Source organism: Pinus tabuliformis, chromosome 1_2, assembly GCF_031772625.1.
Source record: "Pinus tabuliformis cultivar Carrire ecotype Pingquan chromosome 1_2, CPIR1, whole genome shotgun sequence".
NCBI classification, from domain to species: Eukaryota; Viridiplantae; Streptophyta; class Pinopsida; order Pinales; family Pinaceae; genus Pinus; species Pinus tabuliformis.
Window position 1 is genome coordinate 385871959 of NC_142298.1, and position 20044 is coordinate 385892002.

Below are 20044 nucleotides of genomic sequence, written 5' to 3' on the forward strand. Positions count from 1 at the left end.
CTCTGAAATATGTGCGTAAGCTATAACGTCATACAAACTGAACAACGTAGGCACCCACCCATGTGCGTAAATAGGGTTCACCTACTCATTTAGGTTCATTGCGTCTGGACACTTATGAATTCCCATATTGGAACAATAATTCTAGGGTGTTCCTTTAGATTCATTGGATGTGGACACTAATCAATCCTTCTTTCAATGACTAATTCTCTTGAGACCTCATTTAGTTCTTTCTATAAATAGGGGATTAGATGTGCTTTGAAGCTAGACCGGGTGCGAAATAAACTTTTCATTGCGTTTGCCGGTAATAAGAAATAGATTGCGAGAGTTTTGAATAGCAGTAGAGAAATGGCTCCTGGACTTCTGGGTTTCTCCTTTGCCTCTGCTCTAGAGAAGCCCAAGGCGAAGGCCAATATTGTAACTCCGCAGGTGGAGGATAAGAAAGAAGAGGAGATGAGGGAATTGAGATTGACAAACAAGCGACTCGTGCAGCAGTTGGAGGAGAGCCGAAGGCAGCAGGCGGAGATGAGGGCGGAGCTGGAGGAAACCAGGATACGCTTTCTCACTGTTCGAGAAGCGGAGGAGCGTCTGTGCAGTCAGCTTGGCGAGTTGGAGGCGGAATCTGTCAACATCAGACTGGACATGATCCGAATCTTCCTGAGTAGCTGCAAATGGTATGGCCACATCAATGTGATATAGTAGCTAGAATCTCAATCCCACCTGAAAGGGGTTGTGGCCAGTGGAGCTATGGAGAGTTTTGTTACAATTGTGTTGGACATAAGGGAGTCTTTCATCCCATGTGCATGAATGCTTCTAGTTGTACATGTGTAGACTGTGTACTATCATCCTATTGAAAACCTCTATTTGGCCATCAGTTTGGGGGCGGAAAGTCATGGACTTAGTGAGCTTGGTATCCAACATCGATAAGAGACTTGACCAAAATTTACTTAGGAACCTTCTGTCCCGATCTGAGATAATGGACTGTGAGATCCCAAAGTGTAACCACACATGTTCAAAGAAGATCTTAGCAATGGATTCTATTATGATACTCTTCTCGCAGGCCACCAGAATTACCATCTTAGAGAATTTGTCGATGACCACAAAAACACAGTGGTTGCCATGCTTAGTAGAAGGAAGCCCCAACATGTAATCCATGGAGATGGATTGCCAAGGTCGATTAGGAGTAGGGAGAGGAGTATATAGGCCTTGCTTCTTGACGGTCAGTTTGGCAATGACGAAGACAATGCAGGATCTAATGTACTTCCCAACATCCTATTGAAGGTTTAGCCAATAAAAATACTTCTGCAACACTTCCACTGTTTTCTCTACTTAGAAATGTCCAACACTTTTACTGTAGTCCGCCTCCCAAATCATCTTGGAACACTCACTTGAAGGAACACAAAGGTGTCCTATGTGGCATAACACTACATCCTGGAGGTGAAAATGTGTAACCTGCTTGCATTCTAGGAGCGTCTGGTATGTGTTTCTAAATTCTGGATTGCCCTTGTAAAGATGAAACCATCTCGCTGTCTCGTGCCCACTAGAGTCGAGCACAATGGTCAACACCATGACTGATGGTTGGTTCTGCCCTTCTTGTACTTAATGTTCAAATGGAACTATTGTAGGTATGTGGACCATTTCTGATGGTGATCGTTCTACAACTTCCCCTATGTCTGTATGAACTATAAGGGTTGGTGGTCTTTGTGGATGATTGTGTCCTTCCCCAAAATGTAATGCTTCCATTTTCGATAGAACTGCATAATGGAATACATATCTTTGTCATAGATGGGATACTTTCAGACTGTGTTTGAAAGTGTCTCAATGTGATATGCCACTCGATGCCCTTGTTGAGTAAGAAATTCACCAATAGCATAGTTGGAAGCATCTGTCTCGATTTCAAATGGTTGTTGCGGCTTTAGTAATATGAGCACTGGTGCAGATAAGAGGCAATTCTTAAACTTGACAAACACCTTCTGTTGGGATTCAGATCAAAGTAACTTTTCTTTAATCCTCCCTTGGTGACTTGAATCAAAGACCAAGTAATATGAGATAACCCCAAGACGAATTCGTGATAGAAGTGGTAAGACCCAGAAAGTTGCAGAGCTCTATTAGAGTGGTTGGGCTTGGCCTATCCTGAATGAATTGTATCTTGGCTGGGTTCAACTACACACCCCTCTCATCAATGATGTACCCCAGATATTGAACTTGGGTCATACCAAAAGTGCATTTCTCCAAATTGACACACAATGTGTGTTGTCGTAGGATTTGGAGGACATGTCAAATATGGTTGAGGTGCTCTTCCCAGATCTCGCTAAAGATCAGAATGTCATCCAAATACACCATCACAAATGAGTTGGTGAAGGGTCATGAGATGTCATACATCAACCTCATCAAGGTTGCGGGGGAATTTGTCAACCCGAAAGGCATGACCAACCATTCGAAAAGACCCTCTTTGGATTTGAAGGAAGTCTTCTACACATCAAAGGGTTCGATCGGTACCTAGTGATAATTGAACTTCAAGTCAATCTTTCTAAAATACTTGGCTCCCTTGAGCTGGTCCATAAGGTCATCAATCTGTGAGATTGGATAACTATTCCAGAGAGTGATCTTGTTCAGTGCTTGATAGTCAATACAGAGTCTTCAGGTCCCGTCCTTCTTCTGTACCAACATGATTGGGCTCCCACAGGGTGATGAACTTGCCCTGATGTGCCCTTTCTACAACATCTTCTGAATCTACCTCATGATTTCATCATTCTCCAAAATAGAGCATTGATAGATGAGTCCATTTTGTAGTTGCACGCTTGGGGATCAATTGATGGAGTGCTTGACCTGATAGTGTAGAGGTAACCCTCTAGGTGAGGTGAAGATATCCATGTACTCCACAACCTTTTCCATCTTCTACTATCATGCGGAGGAGCCCTGTCTAGAGGTCATGCCCACAATCTTCTTCTTGCCGAGAGGGAAAATCATAAGGAAAATAATTTCTTCAGTCTGGGAAATGATCTTACTTGATCCAAATTGGATCATTATATTGTTTTTCATCCATCTCGATTCATTTGGAGTGGAAAAAGTGGAGAAATCAGCGTACAGGACCATTTTTACCGGCAAGACCCAGTGTGGTGAAACGGGGTTCAAAACCTTCCGAGAGCATTTTGAGGCATCAAATGAGATTTTTTAGAAGTAAAAATTTCCTTCCTTAGTGTGGAAACTTTCTATGCTATTCTAAACAAAAATATCTTTCCAACGGCGCAAGAATCACGTCAACCAGAGTCCGTATGCAAAAGTTATGCCATTCATATGTTGACCTTCCTATTTTCACACATATAATTCAGGTGGATGCCATGTCAACCCCCATTATTCATGGAAAAGGGGCTAGCAACGTGTTTGTGATGAAAAATACTAGAAGATTCTATTTTCTAACTTTAGTGAAGAGTTGATATAGTCAAACTTAACTACTAGTAGGCTATCAGACTCTGTTATCACTGGGCCACTAAGAGGAAGAGGTAATCCATTATTTCGAGAGAATTTTGTTCCATAGTTGAGAAAAGATAGCTACGAGAGATAGGAAGTAGAGGAAACAAAGAGGATCTATGCACTGTAGAAGCCCACGAGCCACAGACATTACTTCTTTGTATCTGCACCCATATTTCTAGACATAAAAAGATAGAGAAGTGACCTCACCTTTGAGCTGGGATTTCTTCCAAAAAGGGTTTCTCAGAGAGCATATATTTTGTATCATGTGTGTGTGAGTTTATTTTGTCATTCTCTAATTTTCTTCTTGATTTACTTTTACATGGATGCACTAATTACAGTTAATTTTACAGATCTAGAAATTAAATAAAACTGTAATAGTGTAGAATCTATATTTTTTAATATAATATTATCAAATTTGCTGTGACAAAATATCTAGTGGAATATCCACGGAATTTAGAGGAGGTTTCTTCAGGTATTTTGTGGAGATTGCAGGGATCTAGATTAGCGAGGCCGAAAATCATAAAACCCTAATCATGGGCGACGAATCTGTAAACGAGCCTCATGATCCTGTAGAAGTGAGGTTTTCGTTGCTCAAAGAAAAAGTCGCAGATATAAACCACAAAGTCAACCTCCTCATGGCGGCCCTAAGCAATAAGCTGGGGATATTTGGAGAAGAAGGGCGTTCAAATGCATCAGACAAATCAGAAGGGGGATCAGGAGTTTGGGAAAATGTAGATAACCAGCCAAATAAAGAACGGAGAAAATATCAACCCAGCTCAAATGTCGTAAAGTAATCTCTATTTAGAGTGGAAGAAAAATTCAATATCAATCAATATCACGACGCGATCGATGCTCTAAAGCTGAAACACTAGTTGCAGCAACTAGAAATTTATTTCAGTGTCCATTGGATCGAGGAAGGGAAGAAGATCCCATTCGCACGATTGAAATTGGAGGGCCATGCACTGACTTGGTGGGAGAGCCACACAGAAACCCTGAGGTTAGAAGGAGAACCTCCAATGACTAAGTGGGAGGATTTCAACACCCTCGTTAAATCACATTTTTATACCATTATGTATGTGGAATACCAGTGGATCCGGTGGCATTACTTTAGGCAATAGTCAGGCGAAAGTTTGCAGGAGTACACCATAGAATTCAGAAAGATGGCTTTAGTGTTGACTATCTCTCCAAAGAACCCAATGTACTTCTCAAGTATTTGGGGGGTCTGCATCGCCATCTGCGTGAGAAGGTGATGTTGTTCAATCCCAAAATGGTGGACGAGGCGTGTGTAGAAGCACAGTACATGGAGAACATAGCCCTGAAAAGAGCACAATCAAGTGGATCGAAGAAAAAGGAGAAAACACGGCGGTTATAAGGATGGGAAGAAGAAGCAAAAATGGGGAAAAGATAAAAAGATGGTAACCACAACACACGAGTGTAAAGATCCTAGAAACCACTGCAACATTTATGGCCATATAGAGGAGAAGTGTTGGAAGCTGCATCCAGAGCTAAACTCGAAGAACAAGAAGAAATATAATAAGAAGAATAATCTCATGGCCATTAATTCGAGAAAACAAGTTGGAAGAAACTCAGACATGGATGAGAAGATCGTCTGTACATCAGTGTAGAAGGAGGTGAATCTAAGTAGCTTTCAGCAACAAGAAGTGAAAGAAATGACCAAGCTCTTCCATGTAAAGATACAGGTCAAGAAGACGAAGATTGATACTCTGTTTGACTCAAGATCGTAGGAAAATCTCATTGCAGCAGTTCTAGTCAAGTAGTTGGGGTTGGAAGTTCATGATCATCAAAAGCCATATCCATTGGGATGGGTACATAAGGATGCAGATCTAAAGGTAACAAAAGGTTGCAAGATTAGATTTGCTATTAGCACTGATTTTATTGATGAAGTAAATTTGGATGTGGTTCCCCTTGATGTATCTGTAGTTGTGCTTGGGAGTCTATACATGTACATGCATGACACAATATTCATGAGTAGAGCTAACCAGTACATGCTCGTTAAGGATGGAAAATATTTCATCATCAAATCGCACAAAGGCAAGTCGAAAATTTCACTGGTAAGTTCCAACCAGAACAAGAAATTGATCAGTTCTAGCAAGAAGTATGTTTTATTTCTTTTAAGAGAAGGTCAATCTATAGAGGAGTCAATAACAGGCAAGGCATCCCTAGATGGGTGTAATAAGAAATAAAAACAAGAATTGGAGGAGTTTTTACATGCATACAAGGACATGTTCCGAGGGCCTAAAGGGATACCCCCTAAGAGAGAAGTGGAGCACGAGATCTAGTGATTGCCAGACTCCCAATTTCTAAATATTGCGTTGTATGGACAGTCTTTTATAGAAACAAGTGAGGTGAAGAAATAATTGTAGCAGCAACTGGAACAAGGTTTCATTGGACCAAGTATATCACCATGTGGGTCACCCATCATAATTGTGCCAAAGAAGGATGGGACTTGGTGGATGTGTATAGATTATAGGGCATTGAATAAAATCATGCTCAAGAGTAGATACCCCCTGCCTAGGATAGATGATTTGCTAGATCATTTGTAGCAAGCAAAGTATTTAACCAAGCTATACTTGAAGTCTAGATATCACGAGGGTCGAGTCAAAGAAGAAGATACATGGAAGACTGCCTTCAAAACTAGGCAAGGTTTGTATGAGTAGTTAGTTATGCCATTTGGCCTATGTAATGCACCAATGACATTTATGAGATTAACGAATGATATAATGTGCCCTTTTATAGATTCATTTGTTGTTGTCTATTTGGCTGATATACTGATATATAGTGCTACCTAGGAGAAACATATTTCACATTTGATGCGGGTACTGGAAACATTGAAGAAGCACTAGCTGCTAGAAAATCTCAAGAAGTGCGAGTTTGCATAATAGTCCTTGGTGTATTTGGGATATGTGATTGGGGGAGGAGAATTGAAGATAGATCATTTCAAGATTGAGGCTATCATGAAATGGCCAGTGCCTACTAATGTTAATGAGGTTAGGAGTTTCAATGGAGCAGCAAGTACCTGAGGAAATTCATAGCCTCGTTTTCAGCGATAGTAGCACTGCTCCATGCCATAATAGCAAGTGGAAAGAGTTTCTAGCAGGGAAAAGGGTTGTAGAAGGCTTTCGAACTTGTAACATCCCTTTGAAGTGGAGATAGATGTGAGTGGGTATGTTATGGGAGTTGTCTTCATGCAAAGAGGAAGGCTCGTTTGCTACCATTCTGAAGCATTTCATGGGCTAGTTCTTATTTACCCTACCTACGATAAGGAGCTTTATGTCGTGCTGCAATCTGTGAAGAAGTGGAAGCACTATCTAATAGGAAAGAAGACAATAATCCATACGGATCACCAACCATTATAGTACCTGCAGGCCCAGAATAAGCTACAACATACCATGCATTACAAATGGATGGTGTTTTTAGTGCAGTTTCATTTTGTGATCAAGTATAAGAAGGGAAACACAAACAAGTTGTCCGATATGCTTTCAAGGCCACCCACATCAAAGATTACAACTTTGGGGACTCTTATGCACATGGAGCCATTCTCCCATGATGCATACAGAGAGGCATATTAAGAAGATGAGGATTTCAAGGAGGTGTATCAATAGTTGCAGAGTCATAGTCATGTGCATAATGGAGACAACATCATTGATTACTATCTCCAAGATGGGTTAATCTACAAGCTAGATAAGCTATGTGTTCCTAAATGTGAGAATTTGTAGCTGATTAGAGAGGATCACACCTCCAAGGTTGCAAGGAACTTTGGTTTGGGGAAGACCATAGCTAACTTGCAGAGGTATGTGTATTGGCCCAAGATGCAAGAACAAGTAGCTAGGTTCATAAGAAGATGCATGCTTTGTTGTACCAGCAAGCCTAACAATAGGAAACAAGGTCTGTATCATCTCTTACCTGTACCTACTTGTCCTTGGGAAAGAATTTCCATGGAATTTGTGAGAAGTTTACCAAAAACCAGGAAGGGACATGACTACCTGTTCATGGTAGTTGACAAGTTCAGAAAGATGTGTGTTTTGATGCCATGTAAAAATACCATCAACGGATAAGAAGCAACAAACTTGTTCTTTGGACAAGTATGGGTACACTTTGGGATACTAAGGAGCATCATTTCAGAGAGGGATATAAGATTTCTGAGTGCATTTTGGACTACATTGTGGGAGAATATGGAGACGAAGTTAAAGAGATCTATAGTATTCCGTCCACAAACAGATGGGTAGACAAAAGTAGTGCACAGGACTTTGGTGCAATTTCTGAGGGGTTAGAATCAGAAGCATCTGAAGACCTAGTATGAAAATCTGGTATATATACAACATGCTTATAATAGAGTGGTCCACACTTCTACAAGAAAGTTCCCATTTGAAACTTGTTTTAGTTATTTTTCCACCCTCACCTTTGGATATTGCATATGGGCAACAAGGAGTGAAGGAAGACATTTCAAGGGATGCTTTGGGGGCTGAAAAATTTATAGAGAAGATCACATAGATCCGTCTATAGGTACAAGAAACACTACAGAAGTCGTAGGTGAAGTATAAGGCCATAAATGATCAACGCAGAACAAAGAAATCATTAAAGGCGGGAGACAGAGTATGGCTACAGTTGAACAAGGAGAGGCTACAGGGGCCTGGTAAGAAAATCAAGGCTCTAAGGTATGGTCCCTTTAAGATACTGGAAAAGGTGGGCGATAATGCATATCAACTTAGTTTACCACCATATATGCGCATTTACTCAGTTGTAAATGTAGAGAATTTGAAACTCTATGAGCCTTCCATGCTAGATCAGGAAGAGAAACCTGTCCTACATTCTGTGGAGGATATGGTAGTAGACTCTCAGGCAGAGTTGACAGAAGATAAAGTTTTGCAGAAGAGGTCCAGAACTACAAGACAAGGGCAACAAGACTTTTGGTAGATTTGGTTGAAGGGACAACTTCTAGGCAAAGCTAAATGGTACACCAGAGAGAAGGTGGAGGAAACATTTCCTCACCTCATTTAGTAAAATATTTTGGGGACCAAAAGCCTCCCAAAATGGGGAGGTGTGATCCGAATTGGATCATTATATTGTTTTTCATCCATCTCGATGCATTTGGAATGGAAAAAGTGTAAGAATAACCTCACAAGACTATTTTTACGGTAGGACCCAGTTGGCGAAACGGGGTCTGAAACCTTCCGGGAGAATTTTGAGGCATCAAACAACCTTTTTTGGGGGTAAAATTTTTCCAATGAATAGAAACACCTTATATTTGTATTCTACACACATATATCTTTCCAATGGTGCAAAAATCGCGTCAATCGGAGTCCGTATGCAAAAGTTATGCCACTCAGAAGTTGACCTTCTTGTTTTCACACCTATAGCTCGGGAAGATTCCGCATCAATCCCCATTATTCACAAAAAAGGGGATATCCACTTGTTTGTGATGTAAAAGACTCTAGAATAGTATCTTTTTTAACTCTAGTTAAGAGTTGATGTAGTCAAACATAACCACTAGTAGGCTATCGGGTTGTGTTATAACCGGGCCTCTTGGAGGAAGAGGCATTCCATTCTTTCGAGAGAATTTTGTTCCATAGTTGAGCAAATATAGCCAGGAGAGATAGGAAGTAGAGGACAAAAAGAGGATTTGTGCACTGTAATAGCCCATGGGCCACATAAAATACTTCTTTGTATCTACAACGATATTTCCAGACAGATAAAGAGAGTGAATCGACCTCACCTTCCAACTGGGTTTTCTCCTGAAAGGGTTTCCCAGAGAGAATATCATATGTATTATGTGTGTGTGTGTGCTTATTTTTTCGTTCTCTACTTTACTGTTTGGTTTATTTTTACGGGCAGGCACTAATTACAGTTAATTTGAAAGATCTAGAAATTAAATAAAATTGTAATACTGTAGAATCTGAGATTTTTAATATAATATTATCAGATTTGTTGTGACGAACTATCCAGTGGAATATCTAGGGAATTTTATGGATCATTTGGTATCAGAGTATGTTTCTTTGGGTATTTTGTGGAGATTGCAAGGATCTATATTGGCAAGGCTGAATATCATAAAATCCTAATCATGGGCGACGAATTTGTAAAAGAACCTTGTGATCCTGCAGAGGTGAGGTTTTCATAGCTCGAAGAACAAGTCACAGATATAAACCGCAATGTAAACCTCCTCATGGCGTCCTTAAGAAATAATATGGGGATATTTGGAGAAGAAGGGGTTTAAAATGTAGAGGACAAATCAGAAAGGGGATCGAGAGATCGGGAAGACACAGATAAGAAGCTGAAGAAATAACCGAGAAAAGATCAACCCAATTCAAGTGTCATGAACCAATCCCTATTTAAAGTGGAAGAAAAAGTCGATATCAAGCCATAAAACGAATAGATCGGTGCTCTAAAACTGAACCATTGGTTGCAGCAACTGGAAGTTTATTTCAGTGTCCATCAAATTGAAGAAGGGTAGAAGATCTCATTCGCGTAAATGAAATTGGAGAGCCATGCATTGACTTGGTGGAAGAGCCACATAGAAACACTAAGGTTGGAAGGAGAACCTCCAATTGCTGAGTGGGAGGATTTCAAAACCCTTATTAAGTCATGGTTTTATCCCATTGGTCACGTGGAAGACCAGTGGATCCAGTGGCATTACTTTAGCCAAAAGTTGGGCCAAAGCATGCAGGAGTACACCACATAATTCCAAAAGAGGGCTATAATGTTGGGTAATTCTTCAAAGAACCCATATGTACTCCTCAAGTATTTGGAGGGATTGCGTCGCCATATACGTGAGCAGGTGATGTTGTTCAAGTCTAAAATGGTAGACAAGGCCTGTGTACAGGCACAATACTTAGAGAACATAGGCCTAAAAATAGTGCAATCAAGTGGATTAAAGAAAAATGAGCAACAAGACGATTCTAAGGATGGGAAGAAGACGCAAAAAGGGGGAAAGATAAAAATACGACAACCACAACAGACCAGTGTAAAGATCCTAGAAACCACTGCAACATTGATGACCATACAGAGGAGAAGTGTTGGAAGTTGCATCTAGAGCTAAACCTGAAGAACAAGAAGAAAGATAATAAGAAGAATCATCTCATGGCCACTAATTCAAGCAACCAAGTTGAAATAAGCTCAGACATGGATGAGAATATCATCTACACATCAGTGTAGAAGGAGGTGAATCTAAGTAGCCTTCAGCAACAAGAAGAGAAAGAAATTACCAAACTCTTCCATGTAAAGATACAGGTCAAGAAGATGAAGATTGATGCTCTGTTTAACTCAGGATTGCAGGCAAATCTCATTGCAGCAAATCTAGTCAAGAAGTTGGGGCTGGAAGTTCATGATCATTCAAACCCATATCCAATGGGATAGGTACATAAGGATGCAAAGTTGAAGGTAAAAATATAGTGTAAAATTAAATTTCCTATCAGTGTTGATTTTATTGATGAAGTATATCTGGATGTGGTTCCCCACGTGCTTGGGATTCCATACATGTACATGCATGATGCAATATTCATGAGGTGAGCTAAACAATACCAACTCATCAAGGATGGAAAGTTGTTCATAATCAAAGCAGAAAGGCAAGTCGAAAATTTCACTTGTAAGTGCCAACTAGGCGAGGAAATTGATTAGTTTAGCAAGAAGTATGTTTTATTGTTGTTAAAATAAGGTCAGCTTGTAGAGGAGTCAATAATAGGTAAGGCATCCTTAGATGGGTGTACTAAGAAACAAAAAAAACAATTGGAGGAGTTGTTACAGGCATACATGGACGTGTTCCGAGAACCTAAAGGGATACCTGTAAGAGAGAAATGGAGCACAAGATCCAGCTATTTCCAAACTCCCCATTGTCAAATATTGGGTTGTACAAACCATCTATTATAAAAGCAAGTGAGGTGAAGAAACAGTTGCAACAACTACTGGAATAGGGTGTCATTCGACCGAGTAAATCACCATGTGGATCACCCATCATCATTGTGCTAAAGAAGGATGAGACTTGGCAGATGTGTATAGATTATAGGGCATTGGATAAAATCACACTCAAGAACATATACCCCATGCCAGGGATAGACGATTTGCTAGATCAGTTGCAGCAAGCAAAGTATTTCACCAAGCTAGACTTGACATCTGGATATGACCAAGTTCGAGTCAAAGAAGAAGATACATGGAAGATCGCCTTCAAAACCAGGCAAGGTTCATATGAGTGGTTAGTTATGCCATTTGGCCTATGTAATGCACCAACTACATTTATTAGATTGAAGAATTATGTATTGTGCCCTTTTATAGATTCATTTGTTATTGTTATTTGGATGATATATTGGTATATAGTGCTACCTTGGAGGCGCATATTTCACATTTGACGTAGGTGATGGAATCATTGAAGGAGCACCAAATGCTAGCAAATCTCAAGAAGTGCAAGTTTGCGCAACAATCTTTAGTGTATTTGGGATATGTGATTGGTGGAGGAGAATCGAAGATAGATCTTTCCAAGATGGAGGCCATGATGAAATGGTCGGTGCCTACTAATGTTATTGAGGTTAGGCATTTCAATCTGGGGAAACATAGTACCTGAGGAAATTCATAGCCTCGTTTTTAGTGGTACTAGCACTGCTCCACGCCATAACAACAAGTGGCAAGAGTTTCCATTGGGGAAAAGGGAAGTAGAAGGATTTCGACGAGTTGAAGAAGAAGATGTGTGAAGCACCAGTTCTGGCATTACCAAACTTGCAACGAACCTTTGAAGTGGATATAGATGTGAATGGGTATGCTATGGGAGTTGTCTTGATGTAAGGAGGAAGGCCCGTTTGTTGCCATTCTGAAGTATTTCATGGGGAAGTTCTTAACTACCCTACCTACGATAAGGGGCTCTATGCCATGGTGCAAGTTGTGGAGAAGTGGAAGCACTATTTGATGGGAAAAGGGACAATAATCCACATAGATCACCAACCTTTACAGTACTTGCAGTCCCAGAATAAGATGCAACAGACCAGGTATTACAAGTGGATGGGGTTTTGTTGTAGCGACTACAACCACACTCCAGAATTTTGCCTTAGCTTCGTTTTGGAGCCTCCATACCAACCTTTCACAACAGCATGTCTTGCCTTGGCAAGTACACAAGCTTCAATGATTTTCTTGCAGAATGATAGCCTGTCCATCAGAGCTTGTTGCATTCCCATCACAGGCTGTCTCTCCAGACTTGGTCTAGCCGCAGGCTGAGAAACTCCCTCAAGGAATTGCGCAATTCTGGAGGGGAACCATCTTCCCTTCCAAAAATTGCGCAATTCTGTCTGGCAGCCTGTTGGGCTCCAAAATTGTGCAAATATGCCAGTCAAGCTTCATTGATAAAATTGCGCAATTCCTCCCAGCAGGGCCACTCAATTCCTTTTTGCAGCATATCCATCTCCATTCCTTCCATTATCCTAGGTAGGTGTAATCCTAGAGGGGCATATATCCATGAAATTGGAGTCAACAATGATCTCTTTTATTTGTTCTGCAATGGCGTATACTTTCTGGTACCCCCCCAAACGACATCCATCCCACTAGCGCAGTTCAAACCCCTAGTCATAATAAGGGATTCCAGTACCAAAACCCCTAATGCAACCAATTGTTCCCAGAATGTGTTTCTGTCTCTATATGGGGCATATATATATTCAAAATATTTATGCATCTCGGGAGCCATCTGATTTTTCTAGTTAGTAATATGCCTGCAGAACAAGAAAAAACCTTCATATATACCCATCTCAAGTCCCATAGAGCGACAAGACCCCTTGAGAGGCCTGCAACATCTGTCATTGCCATATGCCAATCACAGAGGATCTTCCTGAAATATATAATCACATGTTGTGCTGAGTGCATAGTTTCCTGGATAAGGATGATATAGGCACAGGTCGAGAGGAAGAGTTCTTTGAGGGCCAAAAATTTTGCAGTAGACCCGAGACCTTGAATATTCATAGATAGAATGAAATTCATTACAGCCTAGGAGCGACCGCATTTTCTATAAGAGCCCGAGGGGTGATGGATGATGTGATGGGGACATCAACCAGTGCATGTGTATCGGACGGATTGAAAGGAAGGGGCCTTGGTTGTCCTCTGAAGTGATGACTATCCCAGCTATGTTTTCGGTGGACCGTGATGTTGTCTGCCAAGGTGGGACTGATGCGGGGTGACGTAAAACAAATTGGTTTGTGAATAGTGAGTGTACGAAGATCCAGGGTCTTCTTATTGAGTAAGAAGTTAATATCGTTGCCCACCGAGTGTGTAGGGGATGAGACAAGCGAAGTAGGCATAATAGGTCGAGTCCGAGTCACGGGGATAGTTATGATATGTGTGGGGGGGGGGGAGGTGCGGGGATATACATGATGTGTGTTGGGGAGATGGCGTCATATGTTGTCACAGGCAGGGAAAATTTTAAGAACCCCCCCTAAATTTACATGTATAATAAATGGGAGAATCTCCATGGTATATAGGAAAAATGGAAGGCGATTTTATCAATAATATGATATGCATATATAATTTTTTGACGAATCTCTCATCAGGCATGGCGAATATTTTACTCAATTATAAAATCTTGTGTTTATTGAATACACAAATGAAATCATTGCATTTCTTTAAAATATCTTTTGAAATCAAAATTACCGAAATTACATATCGATAACCTAGTGGGTGTAGGATAAAATTCACCTGTGCCATTCACAGAAAGCATGAGAAAAAACCTAATACTATATATAAAACCAAGAAAAATTCAAATTCATCACTTCTAGGGACCTCGTAACCACCCTGCCAATACACAAGTATGTTCCTGTTTGCAATTAGAAAAATTACCCAAATTACAATCTGTTTACTCCAGCATATGTTAGAAAGTTATAGAAGGATGACTAGTGCAATCAATCCATTCCTTTTAGCCCTGGATTTGTTTCAGTTTAAAACAGAAGTATACAAATATATTTGTCCAATGTCTATGCTTTAACCATTCACCTTAAGATGTTTTTACAATATAATTTCCTAAGTCTATTTAATATCTTCATTATCATAAAAACCAACCTATATCCATCTTAACTCCACATCTACCACTCTTAGGGGGATGAAATCTATTTATCCCTCTAAGCACTTGGTAGACCCAGAATTAAGATGGATATAAGATGATAGAATTTCCCCTTTAAATAGTCTATGCTCACATGAATACAATGGTATTACCATGGGTCAATACCATGGGTTATCATAAACCTGGAGCTTAAAAATTACTATTAGTAATTTATAAAAATTAATAAAATTAATAGTTGATTTTTATTTTATTTTTTGTTTTAACCAAGCTAAAATGTTTAACATACATTAAATTACAACATCCATTTTTACTCTTGATCGGATCAAATATTTTTCACTCTATGCTAGTTTGCATATCACGATATTTGATACCTCTCGGGGGTTAGTAGATCCAAAGTAAAGATGGATCTATGCTGGTTTAATTCCCCCATTTAAATAGGCTACATTCCAGGTGAATACCATGGGTCAATATCATGTGCCATTTTTATTTTTATTAATACTAATATTAGGGTTAATAATGTTTTTTTGCATGGTATTAATAACAATCTAGTCCATGGTATTTGTCCCATAGTATTTTGCCCATAGGTTTCACCTAAATATAATGCATTTTTTGAGTGTTTGTAAATATAAGGTGACTTATGGAGTAAATATAAAAAAATGTTTTATTTGTTTACCATACCTCTCGTTTATTTATATTTTTATTAATTTACCATACCTATTTTATAAATATGGTATTTGGCCCATAGGATTCACTTAAATAAAACCTCTTTCTTAAGCCTTCATAAATAGAATGAGGGTTATGGACTAAATATAAAAAGAAGTTTTATTTATTTACCATGCGTCTAGTTTATTTCTATTTTTATTTATTTACCATACCTTTTGAGTAAGTATAAAAAGACGTTTTATTTATTTATCATACCTCCACTTTACTTATATTTTTATTGTTTACACCCTTGCATGTATATAAGGTGACTTATGGAGTAAATATAAAAAATGTTTTATTTATTTACCATACCTCTCATTTATTTATATTTTTATTAATTTACCATACCTCTTTTATAAATATGGTATTTCGGCCTTTGGCCCATATGATTAACTTAAATAAAACCTATTCTTGAAAATGGGCGAATGGAAGGTTGTAACTCCTAATTTCAAGGGCTAAATTTAGCTTTTTTACCCTCTCCCTTAAAATAAGGTGGGCTATTTGAGGTGATTTGTAAAAATGTACTATGATACAAAATATTTGCCCACTAAAAATTTAAAACCCCTTAATTTCGCCAAAGAGCGAACATTCGCCCCTAAAATTTTCTATGGTCACAGGGGGAGGAGTTAACGCCATATTTGGCAGGTCAACACAGGGTTTATGGGAGATCTTTTCTGATGGGGACAGAGAAGTGTCATCGACAGTAGGTGAGCTAGAACCATTGGATGTTTAGGGAGATGAAGGAACCACAATAGGGGCAGAATAATCACATTTGTCAGAATTTAATTCAGAGGATGGGAATGGCATAAGAAGAGGAGGGGTACCTGAACAGTGGAACTTTCTTTAATAGTTATTATCAAAACATATTGTTACAAGTCCGCTTGCCAGAAATATTATGAGTTTTTTTCAAAATTAGTTTCTATATCTTAACATAAAAATGTAGATTATTTGATTTTGATTTTTTTTAATTGAAATTTGGTTAAATAATTTTTTAGTGAAATTGTAATTTTTACTATTTAAAATTAGTTTTTAAATATATAAATAAATTTAGTGCTTTTAAAAATTATTAGAACACTTTAATTTTGTAAAATGCACCTATCAAACTATTAATTCCATCTGGCAAAAAAAAAACATTAATTATTGGTCTTAGCATTTTCTTATGCACTTTTATTCAATTCGCTTCGATCTTTCTTTAATTTAGAAATATATTACATCCATGGGCGCCCTACTCTAATGTCATCTACCAAACAAATCATAATCCGAGCACGGCGAGACATAATCATTATAGTTACAGGCGCCCTCTTTTGTTACGACTTTTTATAACATTATTATTCTTCTCACCCATCAGCGTTGGAGTCATCCACAAAGGCGGAGAAAGGAATTGTTTGGACGGTCAAAAGGGATTGGAATTTGGGTAAAATAAATTCAAAATTTTTTGTAAGTACAGTGTGAATCATATTTCTGATGGTGAAAATAGATTCAACACCATCAAAAACCTCTTGGATTTACCAAAATTCTTACCGGATTTTTTCAAAATATAACTAAAATTTCCATAACTTTCCGGGCAAAAAAACATAATCGCTAGACTACGACATCAGCATTCATCAATCACCATCACCATCACCATCACATCAGTGTATACTGTTTATTCTATTATTTGGCATTCATCAATCACCATCACCATCACACGGCGTGCACTGTTTATTCTATTATTTGGATCCACCGGATATTCTTGTTTTGAGACCGACAACTACCACGCAGGGGTTAAATTTGACAGGTGCTTCTACTTGTAAAAAGGTATTCTTTTATGACGTTTTTATTTTTAAACTTCTCATTACATGAATTTTAATATTTTTTTATACACGTTTTATTTAATTTCAAATAGTACTCATATTTGTTGGAAATTTTCCATTCTCTATTGTACCAGGCCACTCAAATCTCATTGCTACACTTCTTTTAAAGTCTTGGTGATCAAAATTTTCTGCAAATTTTCCAGGTTGTTGAAATGTTCAACTTTTTTTTGAAAGATGGAAATAGTGAGAAAATAGATGGAAAATATGTATAGAAACAACAAAAATTAATATTATAAAGTGAAAAAAAAATATTTTCATAATTACTCTCATATGAAAATAATGAATGTAAATATTGTTGCAACAAATTTGACAAAGTTATATGTATAGAAACAACAAAAAGTAATATTATAAAGTGAATATATATATATATATATATATATATATATATATATATATATATATATATTCATAATTACTCTCACATAAAAATAATGAATGTAAATATTGTTGAAAATAATGAATGTAAATATTGTTGCAACAAATTTGACAAAAATAATTCACTTAACAGAAATTGAAACACACATACCATGTTTTCTATTTAAGTCACTACGATGTTAATCTCATTAAAAAAATAATAGTTGTGAAATAAGTTTCAAACCAGAAACATAATGTGCATGAAGTATGAAATCAAACAACTTAGTAAATTAAGACCCTGTTCTTTTTATTTTGCTCTTCCATATAAAGAAAACAAAAATTTTAAAAAAGGGATAAAAGCCATAGCTTAACAAGAATAAACATTTAAAAAAAGAATAAAAGACATAGCTTAACAAGAATATCTAATGGACATGCCAAATTGAAAAGAAAAAACTTACAGATATTGTAAATGATCAAGGTTTCCAAGTTAAAGCACCAAACTACCAAAGAGATCTGTATTGACCAGGTCCATGCAAACATAGAAAAATTAGCAAAAGTGTAAAATAAAAGCTAGCCCAAAAATGATGCACAAATATAGGAAGATAAGATTACACTGTATTAACACGGTTATCCTGGTCACAGGTGACGTGGAACCAATAACATGCACTAATAGTATGATCCTAGCTTTGAAATAGATTATAAGGATCTTCTAAGTTTCCCTCCAATGCAGTATACTATTATCTCAACTTTGGAATAGATTATAAGGATCTTCTAAGTTTCCCTCCAATGCAGTAAGGGCATCACTTTTCAAAAAGAACTTGAATCGTTTCAATAACTTAAAAGTTAGGATTAAGTTTAAGTAAAGTTGCAACTGCATTGTTTTCCCATTATATATGATAAGTTTTATTTAATTTTAAATTTTATTAAAATATTTTTGGCCGATGTAATAAGGATTAAAGAATAAGTATTCTTATTTTTTCTGGCTTTTAGGCTTTGCTAAATCATAAAATAATATCTAATTAATTGTGGCTATTGGATATAGTCTTATTGCTATAAAAGCCGCTAAATTATTCTAACCAATTACCCATTCTTACAATAAAAAAAATAGAAACAAATATATCATTGGTATATTCAGAATAGAAATAAATATATCATTGGTATATTCAAAATTTGGAATAAGGCTCACGCGTAGTTAAAAACAATAGTCAAACTCACTCACGAGAGTTTGGTCTCTCACCAGAATGTTGAGAGAACATTGGTTTTGTCCGAATTATAGCCTATTTTAAAACAACATCCATTTTTTAAGATTATGATTCAAATATTGCAATGGACTCTAAGGAGACTCATGTTCATTATCAATTGGATCAGCTGAGGCTGAAAAGAAACTTGCCACCACTACAAGCACCTAGGATTTGAATTGCGCGCTTTCGGTTCCTGCCCAGAAAAACGTCCGACTTCGACAAAATCCTCCGCCCTCCACCACCCTTCGCCAACTCCACTACCACTCGCCACCCTTCCACATTAATTGCAACTGGGAATCTTCTCTGATAGAATTGGATCCGGATCTAATGACTCACCTTGGTCACATCTCGCGTAGTGCTACAGGCTGTCCCCACTTGGTCCCCATTATTCAAATTTCCCAAAACCGCGCCCCTCAACTCCTGACACATTGCCATCAGAACTCAGAGTCCAAAAAAATTTGCAGGGAGAAAACTGCGCTCAGAACTCAGACCTCTTTCAAAGCTGCCATTACAGGAGCAACCAGGAATTCCGCTATCGCCAGCTTACCACCTTAAGATCTTCAGGATGCATTCAGGTCTGTATGAACTTACTGTACATACCCAGTATAATGTTTGATCAGACAATAAATTATAAAATTTACCAATCTTCAGGTTTGTTGCCATCAGTATAGCAGTTGTCGTATTTTAAAATGTCCACTCCCTGTCATGAAATTGAGAAAAATCAACGTGCATAGTAATCAATTAATTATGTTCAAATTTACCTTGTAAACTACAATATAAGAAAAAGAAAAATGGACTCTAATTTTAAGTATAATAGCAATATCACCTGCCAGAACTATGATGCAATTTAAAGATTTTGCTTACCTCTGGAAGATATATTCGCAGGTGGTTCATTATTGATATATATTTTGGGCTTCGAGCTTGCAAGTTTTGCAGCTAAGAAGTTCCAGAGCACCATAGTTAGAAACAGGTAATATACCTTACTTCAGAGAACGAGCGATAATCAACAAGGTTCGAAACATAACAACTAAGCAGATGATATTCCTTCCTTGACAAACAAAAGGCAAGTATGAATTGTTAAGGGTTGATGGGTGTTTTTACACATTTCGATTATTCCAATGAGACCAAGTGAATCAAAATTGATTGGTTTTGCACATCATGAGTCATTAAGATTTTCCCCAATCGCATGGTCCCCATGGTAGTATCTTCAAATTTCAAGATGAGTTTCCATGGCTTCCAACACAGGGACATTATATTTTGTCAACCAATTGAATTGGTGCAAACCTTTCACCTCAATAGTGGCAGAACGAAAAGAGTGTAAAGAAAACCTATGTCATCCTATCTGTAATGATATGAAAAACTATCTTTTATGGCTTTACAGAATT

At 37.9% G+C, this 20044-nt stretch overlaps 1 protein-coding gene across 1 annotated transcript; it reads left to right on the forward strand.

Moving 5' to 3' along the window:
- The first annotated feature begins 244 nt into the window (after nucleotides 1–244).
- On the forward strand, nucleotides 245–696 carry LOC149205985 (uncharacterized). Its single transcript, XM_089397558.1, has one exon. The coding sequence runs from the start codon at nucleotides 346–348 to the stop codon at nucleotides 694–696; it is 351 nt and encodes a 116-aa protein (XP_089253684.1). The 5' UTR covers nucleotides 245–345.
- Nucleotides 697–20044: the final 19348 nt, after the last annotated feature.